Raw genomic sequence first — 20791 nt, 5'->3', positions numbered from 1 at the left:
CAGAAACGTAAACAATCACGTGGCGATCGACTTCCGTTCTGCCACACTCCCCCCTCCATGAAAAAAAACAACAACTCCTAGTTGTTGAACTTGTAAGTTAAAACCCCAAGAAATCTTCTTCCTCATCAGAGGTTTCCTGGAAGAGCTCCTGTAGTTTCTTCTGACTGCGGGACTCTAATTCCTCCGCAGTAGGAAAACAAGGTTTCAAATTACATACATGCACATTACGCACATCCTCTCCTGTGGACTCCAGGGCAACTCTATAATTTATTGGGCCCAACTGCTGGATAATGCGATACGGACCTTTCCATTTCGGTGCCAACTTTGCACTGAAGTTGCGTTTAGCACTTGACTGAGGAAAGTTTCGAATCCATACACGATCTTTCTCTTTAAATTCCACTTCCCGTCGGTTTTTATCATAACTTCTCAACTGCCTTGTTTGTGCTCTTTTACAGTTTTCTTTGGCATTCTTTTGAAGCTGTGTCAACTCATGTACAACATTATATGAAGATCCAGACGGTAAGAGATTGCTTCCATGCAACAGTTTATCCAAAGGGCTGTGAAGTTTTCTACCTAGATGGAGCTCAGCAGGTGTCATTCCGATAGATTCCTGAACTGCACTATTAAGTGCAAAACGGAACTCTGATAATTGATGATCCCAACTTTTGTGATTGTCTTCCACAAAGGCAGATATCATAGACTTCAGGGTGCGGTTGACCCTTTCAGTCATGTTAGTTTGTGGATGGTAGGCGGTTGTTAACTTGTGTGTCACACTCCATTTCTCACATAGTTCCGTGAATAAAGTGGAGACAAATTGAGTTCCTCTGTCAGACAAAATAAAATCAGGCACGCCCCACCTGGTAAGGATTTCTTTCCTCAGGATTTCAGCGATGGCTGATGCTGTGGCATGTCTCAAAGGAAACAGCTCTACCCAACGGGTAAAGTAGTCTACAAAGACGAGCAGGTATTCATGTTGTTTGGAACTTTTTGGTAAGGGTCCCATAATATCTACTCCAAGCATCTCACTCGGCCTTGACGTGATAATGGGTTGCATTTTACCGGCAGGCTTTCTATTGTCACTCTTAATAGTTTGACATTTTATTCAGTTCTTGACATATCTTTTTACGTCAGTCCACATACCTTGCCAATATGCAACATCTTGGACTCTTTTGTAGGTTTTGAAGATACCAAGATGACCACTCAACGGACTGGAATGGTAATACTGAAGAAGGGTGGACACCAGACTCCGAGGAATCACTACCCGATACCGGATCTTACCCTCTGACAGGTGAGTGATGTAATGCAACTTATCTTCAATTACTGTGTACTGTTCGCTTTCAGGTGTTTGATGCTCTGCCAAAAACTGAAAAATCTTAGTGACTTCAAGATCACCATGTTGTTCACTCCATATAGTTTCAGGAGAAATCGGGAACTCTGAATCCTCCGACTTAGTGTACATATAACACTCAGGTAAGTGAGGCACTCGAGAAAGAGCATCAGGAGCAACATTCAACATTCCTTTCCGATATTCCAACACAAAATCAAATCTCTGTAATCGAAGTGCCCATCGAATGAGTCTACTGGTCGTTTTGGTGGAATTCATTACCCACTGCAAAGAAGAATGATCTGTGATGACAGTGAACAGTCGATGTTCCAAATAGTGTTGCCACTTCTCAAGAGCCCACACTACAGCAAGACACTCTTTTTCTGTAGTGGAGTAATTCATTTCTGCTTTGTTCAAGCTACGACTGGCATAAGCAATCACCTGTTCACAACCTTGTTCTTTTCGTTGAGTCAGGACAGCGCCCAATCCAGTGTCACTTGCATCAGTATATACAGTGAATGGCAACTCCAACTGTGGATGCCCCAGAATTGGTGGTGATGAAAGAAAAGCTTTCAAGTGGTCAAAGGCTTGTTGACATTGATGTGTCCACTGAAATGACTTGTTTTTCTTCTTCAGAGCATTGAGTGGTTCAGCAATCTGAGAGAAGTTTGGCACGAATCGATGATACCATCCAGCTAATCCCAGAAATCGTTGGACTTCCTTAAGATTTTCGGGAACTGGGTAAGTATGAATGGCCTTTACTTTACTTGGATCAGCAGTCACTCCTTGACTGTTGACAACATGACCCAAGAAGGAAATCTCACGAAGACACAGTTTGCATTTTTTCAGGTTCAGGGTTAAACCAGCTGATTGCAACTTTTGCAAGATTACCTGAATGTCCGTAAAGTGTTGTTCCAGCGTGGGAGAATAAATGATGATGTCGTCAATATAGACGAAACATATACCTCCCAGCAATTCCCTTAGGACTATTTCCATGAGTCTTTGGAACGTTGCTGGGGCATTTTTAAGTCCAAAAGGCATAACATTAAATTGGTATAGCCCACCTGATGTAATGAAAGCGGTCTTCTGTTTACTTCCCGGATCCATCGGAACTTGCCAATACCCACTGTTAAGATCCAAAGTGGAAAATATGGTTGCACCAGAGAGGGACTCAAGAATTTCTGTGATGTTTGGTAGTGGATAGGCATCACTTTCAGTGATGGCATTGACTTTCCGATAGTCAACACAGAACCTGAGACTACCGTCCTTTTTAGGTACTAGGACGACTGGTGATGCCCATGCAGAATATGAAGGTTCAATGATACCAGCATTCAACATGTCTTGAATTTGCTCTTTAACTATAGTTTGTTTGATAGGTGAAAGTCGATATGCACGCTGTTTAATAGGTACTTGCTGATGAATGTACAGACAATGTTCCAAAACATTAGTTCGTCCTGGCCGACGAGTGCATACAGTGGGGTAGGATTCCATGATCTGTCGAAGCTGGTTGTCTTCGTCGAGCAGTAAGTAAGCTTCGTTGACCAGTTTGTCAATCAAAACTTGATCCTCAGCAAGTGTGGAAACAATTTCCCTTGACACTATTGTAGGTAAAGGTGGAGGAACAGCACTTAAAAGTGTCAGATTTTGTGGAGATCTGATAAACTGCTTGGTGCTCAATGAATTCTGTGTTCTATTTACAGGAATGCTAGCAGATCCCGGTTGGAAATGATATTCAGTTCCAGGAGCACTCTTAAAGAAATATTTTCCCTCAGCAATATTAAGTTGAATTCCACTCAAAAAAATAAAATCCAAACCCAAGACAACTGTATAGGTCAACGACGTTGAGGTAAGTACTACTGCACGTGTTGGAAAACTCTGATCATGCAGGGTTATCAAAAAATTAATCCATCCCAGGGGAACTTCACCTTGACCATTTGCCAAGTAGAGGGGTCCATACGTCCATGGTTGAAGACTCTCTGGCAGGAAAAGTTCCTTCCACAAACTCTCATGCAGGAGGTGTAACTGGCTCCTGTGTCAAGAATGGCCTTTCCTTTCCAGGCACCAAGGTTAATTGGAATGACCAGTTGTTGGGGTACTGTGCCTTGAATACCATTTGTGGAATGTTTCGTTTTAAGAGAGGATGCAGTCTTGATAGCGGAGACGGCATTGTTGGTGGGTAAACCTGCAGAATTCTGATTCAATGAATGTGATTGAGCCCTCTTACTTTGAGAAGATTGCATTGGTGGAAATGGTTTGTTAAAAGATGAGGTGTACCGTGGACAATTTCCTGGGGAATGATGTCCTTTGCAACGCCAGCATTGAACTGAAGCCTTGTCCAATTTCTGGGTTTCAGGTGCTCGTGATGACACAGATTGCTGTTTATAAGATAAACTGCTTTCATACCGTTGTTGTTGCTCATAATCCTTCTCCAATTGATGTCCTAGCTTCACCAACTCCTCTACAGTGAATACTCTGCTGCGGAGCTGACTGGCAAGGTGAGGTTTAATATTTTTCAAAATCATCTTTACTATTTCACTTTCAGTCAAGTTTGATTTCCATCTCTTGCACAAAGCTCTGTAACAAAAAGCAAAGTCTCTAATGGGTTCATTCTTTCCTTGAGTTCTTGTTCTCACCCTTTCCGCCAACTCATCTTCGTAGTCTTCAGAAAGAAACGCAGAGAGAAAAACGGCCTCAAATTCAGCCCAGGTGAATACGGAGGTACGTGCAACTTCCCACCAGTCACGAGCAGTTCCATACAAGACTGTGCGGAATGTAGCTAAAAGATCCACATCTGCTAAAGGATGCAATGCCAGAAAATCTTGACATCGCATCAGATAGTTCAATGGGTCTGTATCATCAGTTGATTTTCCAAATGTGGGAAAGGTAAGTCTTAAATGATCACTTTTAGTTATAGAAGGAGATATATCTGTGCTAGAAAGTACTGGGCCTGAGGAGGCTTGCACACTGATAGAAGAGGTAGTTACTGGTTGTGATTGAGAAGTTGTCAACTCTTTTATCTGTGTTTGAAGATCTTTAGACAAGTCTGAATTAAACTTCTGAACGTTACTACACAAGTCATCCATTTGGATTTTGCATTGATGAAACTCTTTTGTAAGCTGCTCTTGACTGTCTTCCAGACTCTGAGAAGTGACTCTAAAATCCTGTTGAACCTCTGCTTGAAACTGCTGGATAAGGAAACGCACTTCAGACACAAAAGTAGCCCTACTTTGGTTTAATTCCTCTGTGATCAAACGTTTTGTGACTTTAGTCCATTGGTCCATCTCTGCCTCCATCTTTTGTTGGTTGTCAGCAATACACTTGAATAACTGTTTCTGGTTGTCCTCCATTGTAACTACTGCCGTTGACACTTGAGTTGAATGCTGAACAAACTTATCTTTTACCTCTTGAGTGAGTTCTGAAACGGTGGTCTCCTGTCGCTGGATAAATTGCTTTAACAGATCCAAATCACCTTGTACTTGTTTCATCAGTTGTTGGGTTCCTTTTCCAGGGGTTTGTAACTCACGTGGTAACTCCTGTTGCCCCACAGATGAAGACGATTCGGGAGTGGAACAAATCTGCATGGAACTTACATTCGGATCCCAGGTGAGATTTTGCACTGGAGTACTGCCAGACAGAACGGATGACACAAACTGCACTTGGGTTCCAGGTTGCAATATTTGATCGGAATTTGGGAAATATGCCTGTGAGATAATAGGGACTGGTGGCTGCCAGCTAGGAGTTTCCACTTCAGGTACTTCCATCTCTACAAATGTTGAGGGGGAAGATGTATTAATGGACATGTCGGTATATGGAGGTAAAAAATAAAAATCAGTAAATGATCAATGGTCTCTCTTTTTTTTTTTTTTTTTTTTTTTTGGGTTCAAAATAACAAACGGGCAAAAATAATAAACTTGAACAAAATAAAAGTTACAAAATATTCAATTATAAACTAACAAAATCGACAATGCACCTTAAATCTAACAGGCAACAGATGGTAAACAGGCAACAAATGGTAAATCACCAAATTTTAGCGGTTCAATTTTACACATGCATACTCAACCACTTTGAAGCATTTTTTTTTCTCCCCCCAAAGCATTGAAACTCAGTTGCACAATTTTTTAACTGCAGAGTTCACATTCACAGGAAACATTATTCAAGAAATCATTTCAAATTCACCATTCATTTGGGGACCACAAACAGTGCAGATCATGGAAAGAAAGGAATTTTCCGCAGTTTAAAATTCAATACACATGTTTAATTTACAAAACTTAATTTGATTCATTCCCCTCAACACTTCAAAAATAACAGACTCTCTCTCCTTTTCATGTCAATTGCTTAGGATGTCTGTTTAATTTTAGTTCATAGTCCCTGTTCGGGCGCCAATTCTGTAACGGTGGTGGCCCAGAGAGTATTAAAAAAACATTTACTCATTACTTTTGTTCGGGCGCCAGACAGGATTTAAAACCTGTCAATAAATAAACTCCGGATAACTCATTAAAACCACCAAAGTACATAAAGAAGTCTTAAAGGGAAAATGAATCAAACTAGACATACAATACACTGCATATGCAAATTTATTACACAGCGAAAGAAACACGTGTGAAATACAACACAATGGTCCAATACATTCAGGATGCTTGGAGTCAAATTTACAGTTCACTTAACCCCACCATATACATCAGGGAAGCAGAAGAGCAATAAAAAAAACAACGAAAAAGAAGAGTAAAGTCTGAGGGGAAAAGACTAATTTTCAGAAACCCGACTTGAATACGGTTGATGCAGTGCCGTTTCCTCAATGCCGATTTCGCTTCCGTGAAACCTTAAGTTTCGAATACAATGAAGCCCTCCCTACAGCCCAAACGTAAGAAAAAAAGAAAATAACTTAATCAGAGCAAACCCTTAATTATTTAGAATTTACAACTCAATTTCTATTTTCCACAAACAAAGAAAAAAATTATACAAAACAAATATACACAAGTGTATAACGGGGTTGTTTGAATGACGTGCATAGCGTGTGTGTAGTGTGTGCGTCAGCGGTTTTTTAGAAAGAGTACATGGCGTGTGTATACATTTCACTTATACCGTGTGCAGCTGGTCTTCAGCTTGGAGCATTAAGAGTACAGATGGACAACAGAATCTTCGTTCACACCACGAACTAGAAGACTGGTAAAGAGGCATAGTCCAGGACACGCACTTCTGCCAGCAACCAAAATAAAGAGTTTGCGTCACAACAAACCCCACCACACACCTGACATGACATCCAAAAATCCAGGTAAGTACTAGTTACCCCTGCAGGCCACTGTTTTCGTCCTTCACGTCACTCCTACTTCCAAACAGACTCACTCGTCGCACCGTAGCACGCGCTACTCCCACCTCGTCACATCCCCGCAGCCGCTAGACTTCTCACACTTCCGTCATGCGTGAACCAGATCTTAACCCTCCTTAAATAACTGGTCCCTAATTATCTGTTTTAACCAGAAACGTAAACAATCACGTGGCGATCGACTTCCGTTCTGCCACAAGCAATCTGCCTCAAAAAAAAGTGAGCTCCTCCAGACCTGATCACCAACAACCGCATTCCTTCACGGCTTGTTTTTCATTGTGACAAGCATCCACAACTTGATGCAACTATGCCAGGGGATAACACCCTGAGGAAAAGGAGCTTCTTTATAAAGAGTTAATGGCAATGGGCCTTCAAGAACCATCTGAGACCATGTGATGGCAGCCATTATTTTGAGACACAATTTCTTATGAGGCTGAGATGATATTGAACTAGTATGTCTATATCATAGTTTTTACTCATGCATGGCATAAGATGGTTACAAGGCATGGTGGTGGCTAAAAATGAAGACTGCTGGTGCTGATTCAAGAGATCGTTTGGATAACAAAGGTTAAGGGAATTAAGCATTTAAGATAAAAATAATTTTAAGAAATGCTCCTAGCATTATGTATTTAAACAGTCTAAATTGAGATTTGAGATATAGAAACTTTGACATTTTTAACCTATTTGAATGATTAAGGGTTATATGTTGTAATGAATTTGATATTATAGTCTAAGTTAAAGATTGGTGAGACTGTCAAATGATAATTTGCACAGTAAGAGAGAGACTGCTGGAGCGGAGGCAGGGATGGTGCTCTGCTTCTCTTGTCGGCATGCTGAGCAAGAGTAACCAAAACAAAGCAATGATTTTAAGACGAAAAAAAAAAAAAAGCCCAGCTGATTTTTCTCAAAATAAAAATCATTAATGAACAGGCAAACTTTGAGACTAGGTAGAAACTAGGTAAAACTGACAGAAAAATGTTACGTTTAAATCCTTCTGATTTAACACCAAAAGCAAACCTTGAATATATATAAGCTGCTTCGATATTCATGTGTCTAGTATGTGCGAGTGTGAGGATGACTACTCTATATTTTGGGGGATAATTCTGTTTGTGTTTTGTGTATATTGTGTCACTAACCTCTGGAATGAGTGTTTTATCATTACAGATGGGTTAAGCGAAATGGCATACTTTACAGAAGTCAATAATTCTTATAAAATCTGATGAAAAGAGAATACAGAACATGGGACGAGCTTTAACTGGATTGGTTATCCAGCTCTGTCTGCTACTGGTAATAATGACTTCTTTTGGCCTTAATAATGCTGATTTGAATCACTCTCTGGATTAATATGTTTAAGAGTGTGGATTTGTGAAATTTAAGATTGCCGTCCATAAGTCGTGGGTAGTCGTGGCCTAATGGTTAGGGAGTCGGGCTTGTAACCTGAAGGTTGCTGGTTCGATTCCTGCACCTGCAGGAATTGAAGGTGGGGATTGTGAATGAACAGCACTCTCTCCACCTTTGATACCATGACTAAGGTGCCCTTGAGCAAGGCACCGAACCCCTAATTGCTCCCCGGGCACTGGAGTAAGGCTGCCCACTGCTCCGGGTGTGTGTGTGTTCACTACTCACTGCTGTGTGTGTGCACTTGGTTAAATGCAGAGCACCATTTCGAGTATGGGTCACCATACTTGACAATACGTCACGACTTAACTTAACTATAATGGATTAAAAATCCATGCCTAAATTCAACTGAGGGTCTAAATTTAAACAAGTTAACACTTTGTTATTCGAATGGTAAAGGTAAATATTTTAGACCCGACGGCAGAGAAACAGTGACACATTGGCTAAGTCACTAACAAAATTATCCAGAGAGCACCCTCACATAAAGAAAGGCTGCTGGGAAGACAAAGGAGTGAGCACAGTTCATGTAATATGTGTTAAAGGCAAAGCAGCTATAAGGCTGTCTGTGTGTGTCCTCAAGATCTGAGTGATGTAATAGTTTGGGTTATGTAGAATGGAGATAATTTAACAAAAACTTTTGGATCTGCTGGCTAACCCGTTGATGGAGGAAGACAATAACAAGAGGTTTTAATTAAAGGAAATACAGCAGCTGAAGTTAATGTTTAAAATAAAAAAATTGGAATAAGATCTACGGAGCTGTTTATGAACACATGTCAAGTCCAATTAAATTAATATTATTGTGAACACTGACAGGGCTTTTTGATAATTTATACTGTTTCAAAACAAATTTACAAAAACTGAGGATGTCGCTTTAATGAATATTTGACAATTTAGATCTGAGCAATAATATTGTGAAATCAGTCGGCTATTGTTCAGTTTATAACATTTTTGATTTGAGAAGTATCACTGCCAAAAGACATGTGATTGAAGGGTTTTAAGACTTTGATCAGATATCTGACCTGTAAGCATTTCTAACTGACAAGACAGATTGAGAAGATTTGCATTAAAAAATAAAAATAAATAAATAATAATAATAATAAGGCACTGAGTATGATTAACAGTAATGTCATGATATAAAAATACATGCATGACAATAAGTGAACAAGTAAGTTGTATTTTTTTTAAGTTATACACTTCAGTACTTAATGTCATTTTGACCAAATGTTCTTAACATTGACAAGTTTAGGTTTATGTAATTTATGTTTACATAGCATATGGACTGTGATGACTGCAAATGGATCCGTGGGGAAAGTAAAACTTTATAAAAGAGCTATCAAGTAATAAACTAGGAACTGTTCTAGGTTTTCGAGGAAATAATGATTATGATTACTTTTATTCCTATTTTTAAAGATGGCTGAATCTTGGTCTTACTTAGTTTTGGTTTGTTTATTTTTATTAAGACTACCATTTTGTTTTTAACCACAACATGGTTTCAAATGGGGAATGAATGAGTGGAGTTACAATCCCTCTTCTTGCACTATATAATAGATTGGAAATAATAGTTTTTGTAAAACCAATGTATTTATGTTAGAAGCAATGTCTGTATAAGATATGTAAAAAGAAACAAGGCACATTTCTATCTAAAGGGTCATAAAAATGAATTACTTATTGTGCACATGGTTTTTCTTTCATAATACTTTAATGATTTGTTAAATCTGGTTAATGAATATGCAATTTTAGTTTTAAGGCTGTTGGCTAAAGGTTTTGTTTTAGAAGGTCGGTGTGAAGTAGCTGTATTAGGAAGAGAGGTATTTACAAAAGGTGTGTTGATGAAAGCATATATGGATGGAGGACACTTTTCCAGTTAGAGGGACAAATAGAATGATTCACTGGAAAAGGCATAAATTTTTATGTGAAGAAAGACTAGTGCAAGTGCAGAAATAGTGGGATTAAGTAAGTTGATGAATGTATATGGGAAGTATTTTGTACGGAAGAATGTGTTTATTACTACAAATGTCAGACAGTACCAGAGATGTTAAGTATATGCACCTGCTTAAGTTGACCAACAGCCTGCGTTATTAGCATGACCTCATTTAGTAGACCAGACGTGGGATGGGACCCCACATTGGTCTAAAACGGGGGACTGAAGGAGTGGATGCCGAGCTGCCATATCCTTCATATTGATATTAATTATATTATTACATTATTTCTTGTTTGACTATTAATCAAGTTATGGCAAGAGTGAAATGTGTAACCTTATGTGCGCTTATGAGATATTAAAGAATCCTGCTTTGTGCTGTACTTCTACTCTCTAAGATGATGACTTCATAGTGTGTGTGTAACGAAGGCAAAGTGGCCTTGAAGTTCTGATAAGTGCTCTGTGTGTGTGTGTGTGTGTGTGTGCTGGTAGCTCTCTCTGTGTGTGTGTGTGTGTGCTGGTAGCCTCTGTGTGTGTGTGTTTGTGTGTGTGTGTGTGTGTGTGCTGGTAGCCTCTCTGTGTGTGTGTGTGTGTGTGTGTGTGTGTGCTGGTAGCCTCTGTGTGTGTGTGTGTGTGTGTGTGTGCTGGTAGCCTCTGTGTGTGTGTGTGTGTGTGTGTGTGTGCTGGTAGCTCTCTCTGTGTGTGTTTGTGTGTGTGCTGGTAGGTGAATATTTGATCGCCAACAGATTTACCAAGCTGTCATTCAAACAGTGTATATACAAATTAAAAATAAAGGGAGTACACGCCTAAGCTGGATATATACGCTACAGCAGTCGGTTTAACACAGACTGTGAGTATCATATCTGAGAAACAAGTCCAAGCTGTGTTCTCAACAGAGTCACTGGAGATCACTAGAGTCACGCTGAAAACATACACAGGAGAGATTATTACTGTGTTGGGACCATAGACTGTAAAAAAAATGGACGTAGTGTCCGTGACATCACTCGTAGGTTTCTGTAAAGCGTTTTTGAAGCCTAAAGTGGGCGGAGCTGACCACTGCCATCTTGGTTTAATAAGTCATAATTATAGTAATTACAATAATTCTAACATACCCACATACATACACATATTAATATGTTGTTAAACCATCTTGGCAGCGTGTCACTCCCGGATAATCGAAAATGGGCAAAAAGGCGGGACGTGGGTGAAGCTGAGCTGAAACCACGCCCCCGTCTACAGTGACAGCAGTGCTGCCGTGCAAACACAAAACACTATAACTTTGTTTTTAGTACTTCTATATCTGTTGGCACTTCAATAGACAAACAAATTAGAGAGATTGCGATCTAACAAACTGCTCCATATAAGCACTGTAAGCAATAACGATTCGATAACTTGGCAACAATAATTAATTGTAAATAATCTTTAAAGTGTTTTTTTTGTAATGCAGATTATTCACTCAGTGCAGCTGTCAGTCTGGGGCTGCACACTTCTGTAGGTGAGGACTGAAATGCTGTGACTGCGTATCACACATAAAATCAATAACTGTTCGCAATTAAATCCTTTTCCTTCCTTTTCTTGTAAGTCGACAAAATCCATTGCAATGAACGCCATCGGAGATGTTTAATTCACAATCATTCGGAGCATCATCCCTGCTGGCCTTCACATCAATCCACAAGTCCTTCTTATAGGTTAAGCTATTTTAATTCAGTTCAATGTAAAAACAATCGCCTAATTACGTCTTGCATCCTTTAATGTTAGCGAACATTGCAAATAAATTGGTTGCAAAACGGTATCCACTCACATTTAACTTTTTGTCTGGTTGTTATGGTCAGAAAAAAAAAGAATCAGATTACTAGATGTTATAGCCTAGCCAATGATCACTAGATTTAATCCAGATGTTACTATAATGATTCTGTAAATGGTGATCAGCACCCAAATATTGTATATAATGTGGAAGTTACTGCCTTTTGCCTTGGCGTGACATCTCACTTTTTGCAGAAAGTGCAAAAGCAGAGTACAATATCAACATAGCGGTAAAAATCAAGTTTGAGATCATTTTCATTAAAACTTATCAGCTGGTGCTGAGACTGACTGAGCTCACACACACAGAGATCAGTCAGCCTCAGGACACACACACACACTCACACACATTCGGCCCACACACATTATAAACACAGAAAAAGACAAGTACATCACCCATTGGACAAACACCATTAAAAACCAGCACAAACTGGAATGTTATTCGGCCCTAAATCGAGAATACACTGTTGCAATCTACCTGAGCCCCCTTTTTCCAGATGTACCTTTTGGAAAATGACTTTTTGAAAACCAAATCTTATTTTTTCTCTCTCTCTGTAAAACACATTATTTCTTAAATATTGCATATTTTTCCTATTTTAATTTTTTTTTTTTTTTTTTGAAAGTATGGTAAATACTGGTAAAATGTACCAACAATGACATTGAAAATATACACTTTTTGATATACCATAAAAATAACAGGTAGCCCATCTGAATTATATAACAATTAGGCTATCCATCTCATATTAGCCTACCAAAATTTTATTAACAGTAGAAGTGAAATCGTATTGTAGTCTTCAAATCTGGGTACTGTCTTATGTTTGAAAATCACTTACAGAGGAAGTTTGGTCCCATCAGGCTAACATGACAGTCACGACTCTTTTCTTCTCACAAAGCATTTTCTTTTCTTTTGTTTTCACTCAAGATCTTTAAAACACACATTACATTACATATTTCATGGCACACTCGTTTTATGTGTTTTTGGCGCCACCTATTGTTGTGGGTGTATTATTGACATGTCAAAGTCTAGACCCTGAATATAAGACGACCGCATTTTTTCAGATGCACTTCCAAGAAAAAAACATTGTCTTATATTCGGGTCAATACGGTAATAATAAATGTTTTTTTGAGCAGCAAATCAGAATATTAGAATGATTTCTGAAGGATTGTGTGACTGGAGTAATGATGCTAAAAATTTAGCTTTGAAATCACAATAAATTACATTTTAAAATATATTCAAATAGAAAACAGTTATTTTAAATAGTAAAAATATTTCAAAGTGTTACTGTTTTGCTGTACTTTGGATCAAATAAATGCAGGATTGGTGAGCAGAAGAGAATTCTTAAAAAAAAATATATATAAAAAAAAAAAATTAACAATCTTTTCAAAAACGTTTGACTGGTAGTGTATAGGCAACTTAAATTTTTCTCTTATTTCTAGCTTTTAATTGGCTTAGAAATCAGATACACTGCTGGACAATAACCAATAATAATGATTTGTTTATGTACTATAAACACTTTATCACATAATAAGACAGAATCATTTATATACTGTAATAAATGCTATGTCAATTAGCACTACATTGTTCATATACTTTATTACCTGGAGATGACTTGAAACACACAAATAAACCATATATTGTCGCAATCGCATGTTCAATGTCTTCATGTTTCCAAACGTTTCAGTTTTTCTGTGAAAACAACCGTTTTCATACAGCGATAGCTGGAGCTTTTGTCCATATTAGGGATTTCCTTTTCCGTGCGAGAGCTTCCGACTCCAGCTTCGAGTATGAACGAAACATACACTGCACGGAGTGTTTAGCGCTCCTTGATGTTCATCTCACCTCATTCTGGGTTTCGAATAAAACATCAGGTCATGCACAGACTATCCTGTCTCTTTGAATTGAAATACATATTTATTCACACCGGCTCTTGAAAACCTATGCAAACACACTCCCCCGAAAAAGTGTGGGGGACGAATTTATGTGATATTAAAAGTGGGGTGGGGGTGGGGGACACACGTCCCCCATGTGATCTACGCCCCTGGGTAATTATTTTAAAATAAGAGTAACATTATAGTATAACTATGACATATAAGTCTTGTGAGGGTCATTAATTGGCTCAATGATGGAATCCAGCGGCGTGGATGAAGGTATAATGTGTGAAGGTCTACTACTCGTGCTTAAATCTGACTCCAATTTTTAAGTGATCATTAAATTTAGAATGTGTTTCTAATTAGTAACTAATCACAAATATTGGTTAGTTTAAATTGAGATATTTGATTATATTTGATTAAAGATGAATCTAAGAGTGAGAGATGCATTCAGCACATTCAGTATAATCACTGTATTTGATCATTTACATTTTGATTCTTACAGGAATCGTTCACCCAAAAATAAAACAGTCATAATTTACTTCCCTGCATGTCGTTCCTAACCTGTATGACCTTCTTTCTTCTGTGAAACACAATAGATGATATTTTGAATGTTGTTGGAAAAAAAAGTTTGGGTCTCACGGCTTTCCATTGTGTGAAAAAAAAAAAAGAAGCATTTATCAAAATATCTTCTCTTATGTTTCACAGAAGAAAGTCACACTGTTTTGAAATGACTTGAAGATGAGTAAAGTGATGACAGAGTTTTAATTTTTGGGTGAACTATCCCTTTAACATGAAATGTTTTAGTTTGACAGTATTTTCACACAGTTCTTGTGTTCAGTAATATAATAACACTCACCGTAGTGTCTTCAGTTTACAGTGTGGATCCTCCAGTAGAGCAGAGAGCAGCTTCGCTCCTGAGTCTCCTGGTTTATTCCAGCTCAGATTCAGTTCTGTCAGGTGTGAGGGGTTTGATCTCACAGCTGAACTCAGAGCAGCACAGCCTTCCTCTCCAATACTGCAGTTCCACAGTCTGCAGAGAGAAAGAGAAAAACAGCTACAATCAATAATTAATAGTCATGTGTTATAAAGGTTTTTACTTTAAATCTTTGTTATTGGTATTTTGTGTGACAATACAGATTGAAATAATGATAACAAGGTGAACAGTAGGATATTGTCCGTTATTAATCCCTTCCACATTCCCCCCATTCATATCAACTCGGATGGACAGAAAAAAAGTAAATTAAATAAATAAATAAACAATAACAAAGGAAATAAAACAAATATATATAAGTAAATAACAAAAAAATCCCTTCCAACAGATGACAAACATTACATGTTGCCAGTTACAGGTGCACAGGGTAGTCCTTTAATATAGTCCAAAAAGTGATCCCAAGTCTAATAAAAGGATTTGAGTGAACCAGAGAGTGAGCTTCTTATCTTTTCAAGTCTGATACAAAAAAAAAGTCCTGTATCCACCTCCCAGCAAACACAGAACGTTGTGAGGACGTCGTGGTAAAGTTCCATTTTTTAGAATCTTGGCTAACGTTCCAGAAACGTTGTGGGCACGTCCTCAAAAGATGTCGCTTGTTAGTCCCGTGAAGAACGTTGTAGCGACGTGGTCAGCTGGTCTCCAGATAACTTTTCATATTATTGCACTACATGAATTATTATGTTAAGATAATTGTATTCATCGTTTTTACTGATATAACGTTAGATGTCACCAAAGATGAGTAGTGTTTTGTGTTTTTTTTTGTAGGTTTTCCAATTTAATTTAATAAATAAATGCCCTGTTTGGTTAATTAGCTCAGGAGCAGTCTCATGAGGCGGTCTGAGGTAACGTTAACTGTTGAAACCTTGAGATAAAATGTTATACCTTTCTTTTAGTTATTTGAAATTTAACACAATCAACTATACAGTATTCACTTTCAAATTCTTTAAACTTTAACCGTAGTAAAGTTAATTAGTTTGTTTGACTGCCTGCCGTTCATGCTAGTCGATGATGCTCATGCTAGCCATACTGTAAACTTGAATATAAACCGCTGTATAAAGTTTAATTAGACTGAGGCTGCAGAAATCATGTTCAGTGTCTGTGGGATTAATAATTACGCCTTTCCCCCTCAAGTGACAGGCCTGTAAATTGTGTCGTCTGCTCGTTAATGGTGTTAATGGTGTTTTTTACATGCCAAGAGACAGCTTATTACAAACCTATACGTGACGGCTTGTGAAAGTAAACATTAGTCGTTTTGTTTTGCTTAATCTTAATAAAGTGATAAAGATTAGAGTAAAAGCATGTCATACTTTTTTATTGATATATTAAAAATAATTTTAACATTGACATAACATAGGTAACATTAAAGGTCTACTGAAGTGCCTTGAAATGCACAGCATTATATGGTGTGTGCTAAACGTATAGCCTAATCATTCTCACAAATACACACCGTAAAATAAAAATATATAAAATAACATGAAAATATCCCTTGCGAAAATTAACCGTGGTTACGTTGGTTTACATGAAGCTGATATGTCGCGTGACGCAATTATATACAAAGTCAATTAAAAGACGCAAATTGACAAATTCGTGCTGGACGATGCGTCACGGGAGCATAATTAACGGGAGACGTAATTAAGGTCATATAATGCATACAGCTTTTGACTCTGTGCTTACGAGGTTTGGACCTTTTTCCCCTCTGACATGTATTAGTAATTTTTCATGCTATATTTCGCAGCTGATAAGATGGACAGTCTCAAGCCTGTTAAACAACATATTCTCTGGAAAAAGAAGGCTGAGATGCTCCAGTCTCGCGTGGATGAGCTGGAGGAGGAAAATGGCTTGCTCAAGAAGCAACTTGAAGATAAGTCTGCACAAGAACAAGGTATGTAAAGGTGACTCTCCAGAACTTGTGTGGGCTTCAAAAGAATTCTGCCAGTATCACTACAATATTTTAGCTATGTTTAAAAATATTATTGCCAGCCTTTCCATATTATTTTTCTACCCAGAGGGTGAAGTCACACTTTAAAGTTTATTTGTGTTTGTTTCATCATTTCACAGATGGGAACATGGAGATTACAGCCACTGAAGATGAGGAGCCACAGGCCATGATGTTGGACTCCAGCACTGATAGTAGCACCGATTCAAGCTCTGATGACTCCAGCTCCACCTCTGTCTCGTCGGATGAGGAAAAGAAGAAAAAGAAGCGTAAAAAGAAGAATGGCAAGAAGAGAAGCAAAAAAAGAAAGAAGGAAAACAAAAATACGAAGAAATCAGGCAGAAAAGGAGAGCGAGGTATGGTAGGCTTAAAACATGCTGTATTTATTTAGGTATTACGATTTTAGGTTATTATTTTTAGCTAAGTGTTTTTTATTGGATTTGAGGCATTATGTACACTATCCCCCAACACCACTCTTATCATCTCTCTTTTAAATGACATAACACTAAAGTGATAGTTCACCCAAAAATTTAAATTCTGCCATTAATTACTCGCCCTCATGTTGTTCCAAACCCGTAAGATCTTCGTTAGACACCAATTAAGATATTTTTGATAAAATCCGAGAGCTTTCTGATCATCCACTGGTCCTACCACGGTCAACCACTGATGTCACATGGACTGTTTCACCAATGTCCTTACTATGTGCTTTCCTGTAGCTCAAATAGTAGAGCATGGCGCTAGCAACGCCAAGATCATGGGTTCGATTCCCAGGGAAAGCAAGAGCTGATAAAATGTAAAAAAAACTGTAACTTGAATGCAATGTAAGTTGCTTTGGATAAAAGTGTCTGCTAAATGCATAAATGTAAATAAATGTACTATGTTTCTGTGCCTTGATTGTGTTAGGATCCTTGCTGTCTATGGAGGGTCAGAAAGCTCTCAGATTTAATCAAAAATATCTTAATTTGTTTTCCTAAGATGAATGAAGGTCTTACGGGTTTGGAACGACATGAGGGCGAGTTATTAATGACATAATTTTCATTTTTGGGTGAACTATCACTTAAAGCTTAACTGTTCTGTTACAGCCAGAGCCAGTGCTCCACAATTCTGTGCTGTTTGTTTTTCTTGAATCAGTGATGATCCATATCCAGCTTATATTTTTATTACAGGTTTCTTACATACACTATATTGCCAAAAGTATTGGCACCCCCTTCTAATGAACAGGTTTGACTACTTTAGTAATTTCCATGAGTACAAATCTTAATGTTTAAGCATATAATGATATTGTAGGGAATTGTGTGCTTCTAATTTTAAAGCAACAGTTTAGACAGGAGCCTTTTCTACTCTAACATGACAATGCCTCTGTGTATAAGGCAAGGTTCAAAAAGAAATGATTGATTTAGTCAGTGTGGAAGAACTTGACTGGTCTGCAGAAAGCCAAGTCCTAATCCAAGCTGAACACCTCTGCTGTGACATTAAATTCTGGTGGAATGACCTCCCGATCTCAATTCGAACAGCTGATTCTTTAGCCATTTTCAAAAATCATCTAAAGACACATCTTTTTCGCCTGCACCTGACCAACTAATACTAACACTTGCCTATTATATCTGTCTGTCTTAAAAAAAAAAAAAAAAAACCCTACCTACGTCTACTGTGCTGGACTAACTGAGACTTGTCATGGCATTTGTATACTGCTGCACTCTCGATGGTCTGATTGCTTCTATCGTTCTCATTTGTACGTCGCTTTGGATAAAAGCGTCTGCTAAATGATTCAATGTAAATGTAAATTCAGACCTTGAGCCTAAAACTCATCACTAAACACCAATGACTTGTACATACACTATATGGACAAAAGTATTGGGACACCCCCTTCTTTAGAACAGAAAAAGGCACTTCCAAAACTGTGGCAACAAAGATGGAAACATAATTCATTAATTTAAAAATTATATTCCCATCTCTGTTGCAACAGTTTTGGAAGTGTCTAAAATGACCGTACCCATATGTACAAGTCATTGGTGTTTGGTAAAGAGTTTTTGACTCAAGATCTGCATTTAATGTCACAGCAGAGGTGTTCAGCTTGGATCATGACTTGGCTTTCTGCAGACCAGTCAAGTTCTCCCACACTGACTCAATCAATCATTTCTTTTTGAACCTTGCCTTATACACAGAGACATTGTCATGTTAGAATAGAAAAGGGTTTTGTCCAAACTGTTGCTTTAAAATTAGAAACACACAATTCCCTAGAATATCATTATATGCTTAAAAATTAAGATTTGTACACATGGAAATTACTAAAGTAGTCAAACCTGTTCATTAGAAGGGGGTGACCCAATACTTTTAGCAATATAGTGTATGTTATGAATGAAGCAAACAGAGATACACTATGTATGCACTTACCTATTACGGTGAAGTTATTCGTCAGTGTTTACCAGAATTTATTTAGAACAAATAATCAGCTTTAATTGGCAGACTGCCCTCACACTACCTACTATAAATGACGATAAATGTTCTGAATCAAATGATAAGCTACACACACTTTCATCCAAGTTATCCATCCCTGCAACTATGACAGCACAAAAGACACAACAATCGTTGGTGATTTATTCTCATTGTTTTCTTTTCAGTTGCCTCAATCCCAGATGTGGTGAAAAGATATCGACGGGTCCTCAAACTTGTGCAAAGAGGCTTCAGGATGACCACAGCTTTCAAGAAAGCTCACGTTTCAAGAAATGCTGTGAAAGACACGGCAGCAATCGCAGAGATTTACATAGCAGACAAAAGTGTCCTTGACCAGTTCAAGGGTAAATACACACTTTTGAAACTAGCACAACTTTGTCAGAAAAAAATAGTTGGTGAACTGGCAGAAAAGATCATTGAAATGAAAAACAACAAACAGCTCATCCCCTTTTCTGCCAAGAAAGACTGACTATAGGCAACAGGATGTTAACTAGATAAGTCTAAGTAGATTATTGTTAACTAGGTAAGTTTTATTTTTCATAATTTGAAATGGTGGTGGCTGTTGTTCAAGTTGGTTTTTCCCTATGCCACACCTCCAATAAGACAACATGGTAAAGCCATATGTGCAACAATGTAAAGACATATGTGCAGCATGTTTTTTTCTCTCTCTCTCTTTTTTTTTCTCAGTGTAGTTTTTCATATAATATTAATTCATGTAAAGTTTGCCACATATAGTAAGATTGTTTAGATCTGATACCCTAGTGAACAATGGGTTGTATAAATATATTGTTAATAAAATAATTTTCTCTACTGTCCTGTCTATAGTGTTTATTCTATAGTACTGCATCGTCTGGTATTGACTTCTCATTTCAAATGGTAAATATGTTGCAAATAATTAATGGATGACTGTATGTGATCTGTTGATAGTTTATAGACTTTCTACTGTTATCAACGGTTTTTCACTTTAATTGGATGGTCCTAAAATATATCTACAAATCTTTAGTTGAGAATGCCTACTAATAGTCTGCTGATCCTAAACTTTAGATTAGTTGAAAAGCAACAGATATGCAACTAATCTTTAGTTGACTATCAACAGATATTAAACTAGTGATTTTGATAAAAACGAGGTGTTAAATATTTATTAATCTGATACGTTTGAGACTCTTGATTAAGAATGATGTAATATGGTCTTGATTATAAGTTGACATGACTGTAGACTTTCAACTGACACATTGATTTTGAGTAGTTGGTAGACAACTTAGAAGATGGTAACACAATCTACAGAAAGTTAGCTGACTATTGGTTAACAATCTGTTGCGAAAAACATAGACAGTCAACAGGCACTTTTTGTAAAATCAATAGATTAAAATTTGAAATGCATCTTAAAATCTACTGGCAGTTAGTTGAATGTCTGTTACTTGTCTGTTGAAACAATGTTGTTGAATGTCAACTGATTCACTGTTGACATGCTACTAAATGACTACTGATAACTAGTATAGTCTCAACAGATGGACTATCAAAATAAAGTGTTACCTTAATGTCCAAATTACATAAATAGTGAACATTCAGAATACGTCCACTGAGGAGCCAGAATGAAAGTTTTTGCGACGTCTGTTTTATACGTTAATTCTAGTCATAGTGAAGGCAGTGTGCAGAAGTACTGCTTTAAAATTGTAAATAATAAATTAATACCTATCCCCTCAGTTGTACCTGTCCAAGACATATAGGTCTGCAAAGACATTTTAGTAGCCTTATTTGCAATTGGAAATACGTGA

The 20791-nt window shown here is 37.7% G+C and overlaps 2 protein-coding genes and 1 pseudogene across 2 annotated transcripts in view; 2 read left to right on the top strand and 1 right to left on the bottom strand.

The window, feature by feature from the left end:
* Nucleotides 1–20791, bottom strand: part of LOC131529977 (NACHT, LRR and PYD domains-containing protein 12-like) — a 274625-nt pseudogene that overhangs the window by 95435 nt on the left and 158399 nt on the right.
* Nucleotides 1–20791, top strand: part of LOC131529982 (NLR family CARD domain-containing protein 3-like) — a 257033-nt gene that overhangs the window by 163593 nt on the left and 72649 nt on the right. The window lies entirely within an intron of this gene.
* LOC131529989 (NF-kappa-B-activating protein-like) lies at nucleotides 16379–19737 on the top strand. The gene is made up of 3 exons (XM_058760058.1): nucleotides 16379–16508; nucleotides 16685–16918; nucleotides 19184–19737. Exons 1-3 carry the CDS (start codon nucleotides 16424–16426, stop codon nucleotides 19483–19485), a joined length of 621 nt encoding a protein of 206 aa, XP_058616041.1. The 5' UTR covers nucleotides 16379–16423; the 3' UTR covers nucleotides 19486–19737.

Source organism: Onychostoma macrolepis, chromosome 22 (assembly GCF_012432095.1).
Source record: "Onychostoma macrolepis isolate SWU-2019 chromosome 22, ASM1243209v1, whole genome shotgun sequence".
Classification (NCBI taxonomy): domain Eukaryota; kingdom Metazoa; phylum Chordata; class Actinopteri; order Cypriniformes; family Cyprinidae; genus Onychostoma; species Onychostoma macrolepis.
The sequence above is the reverse complement of the archived record's forward strand: the minus strand, read 5'-3'. Positions and strand labels throughout refer to the sequence as shown.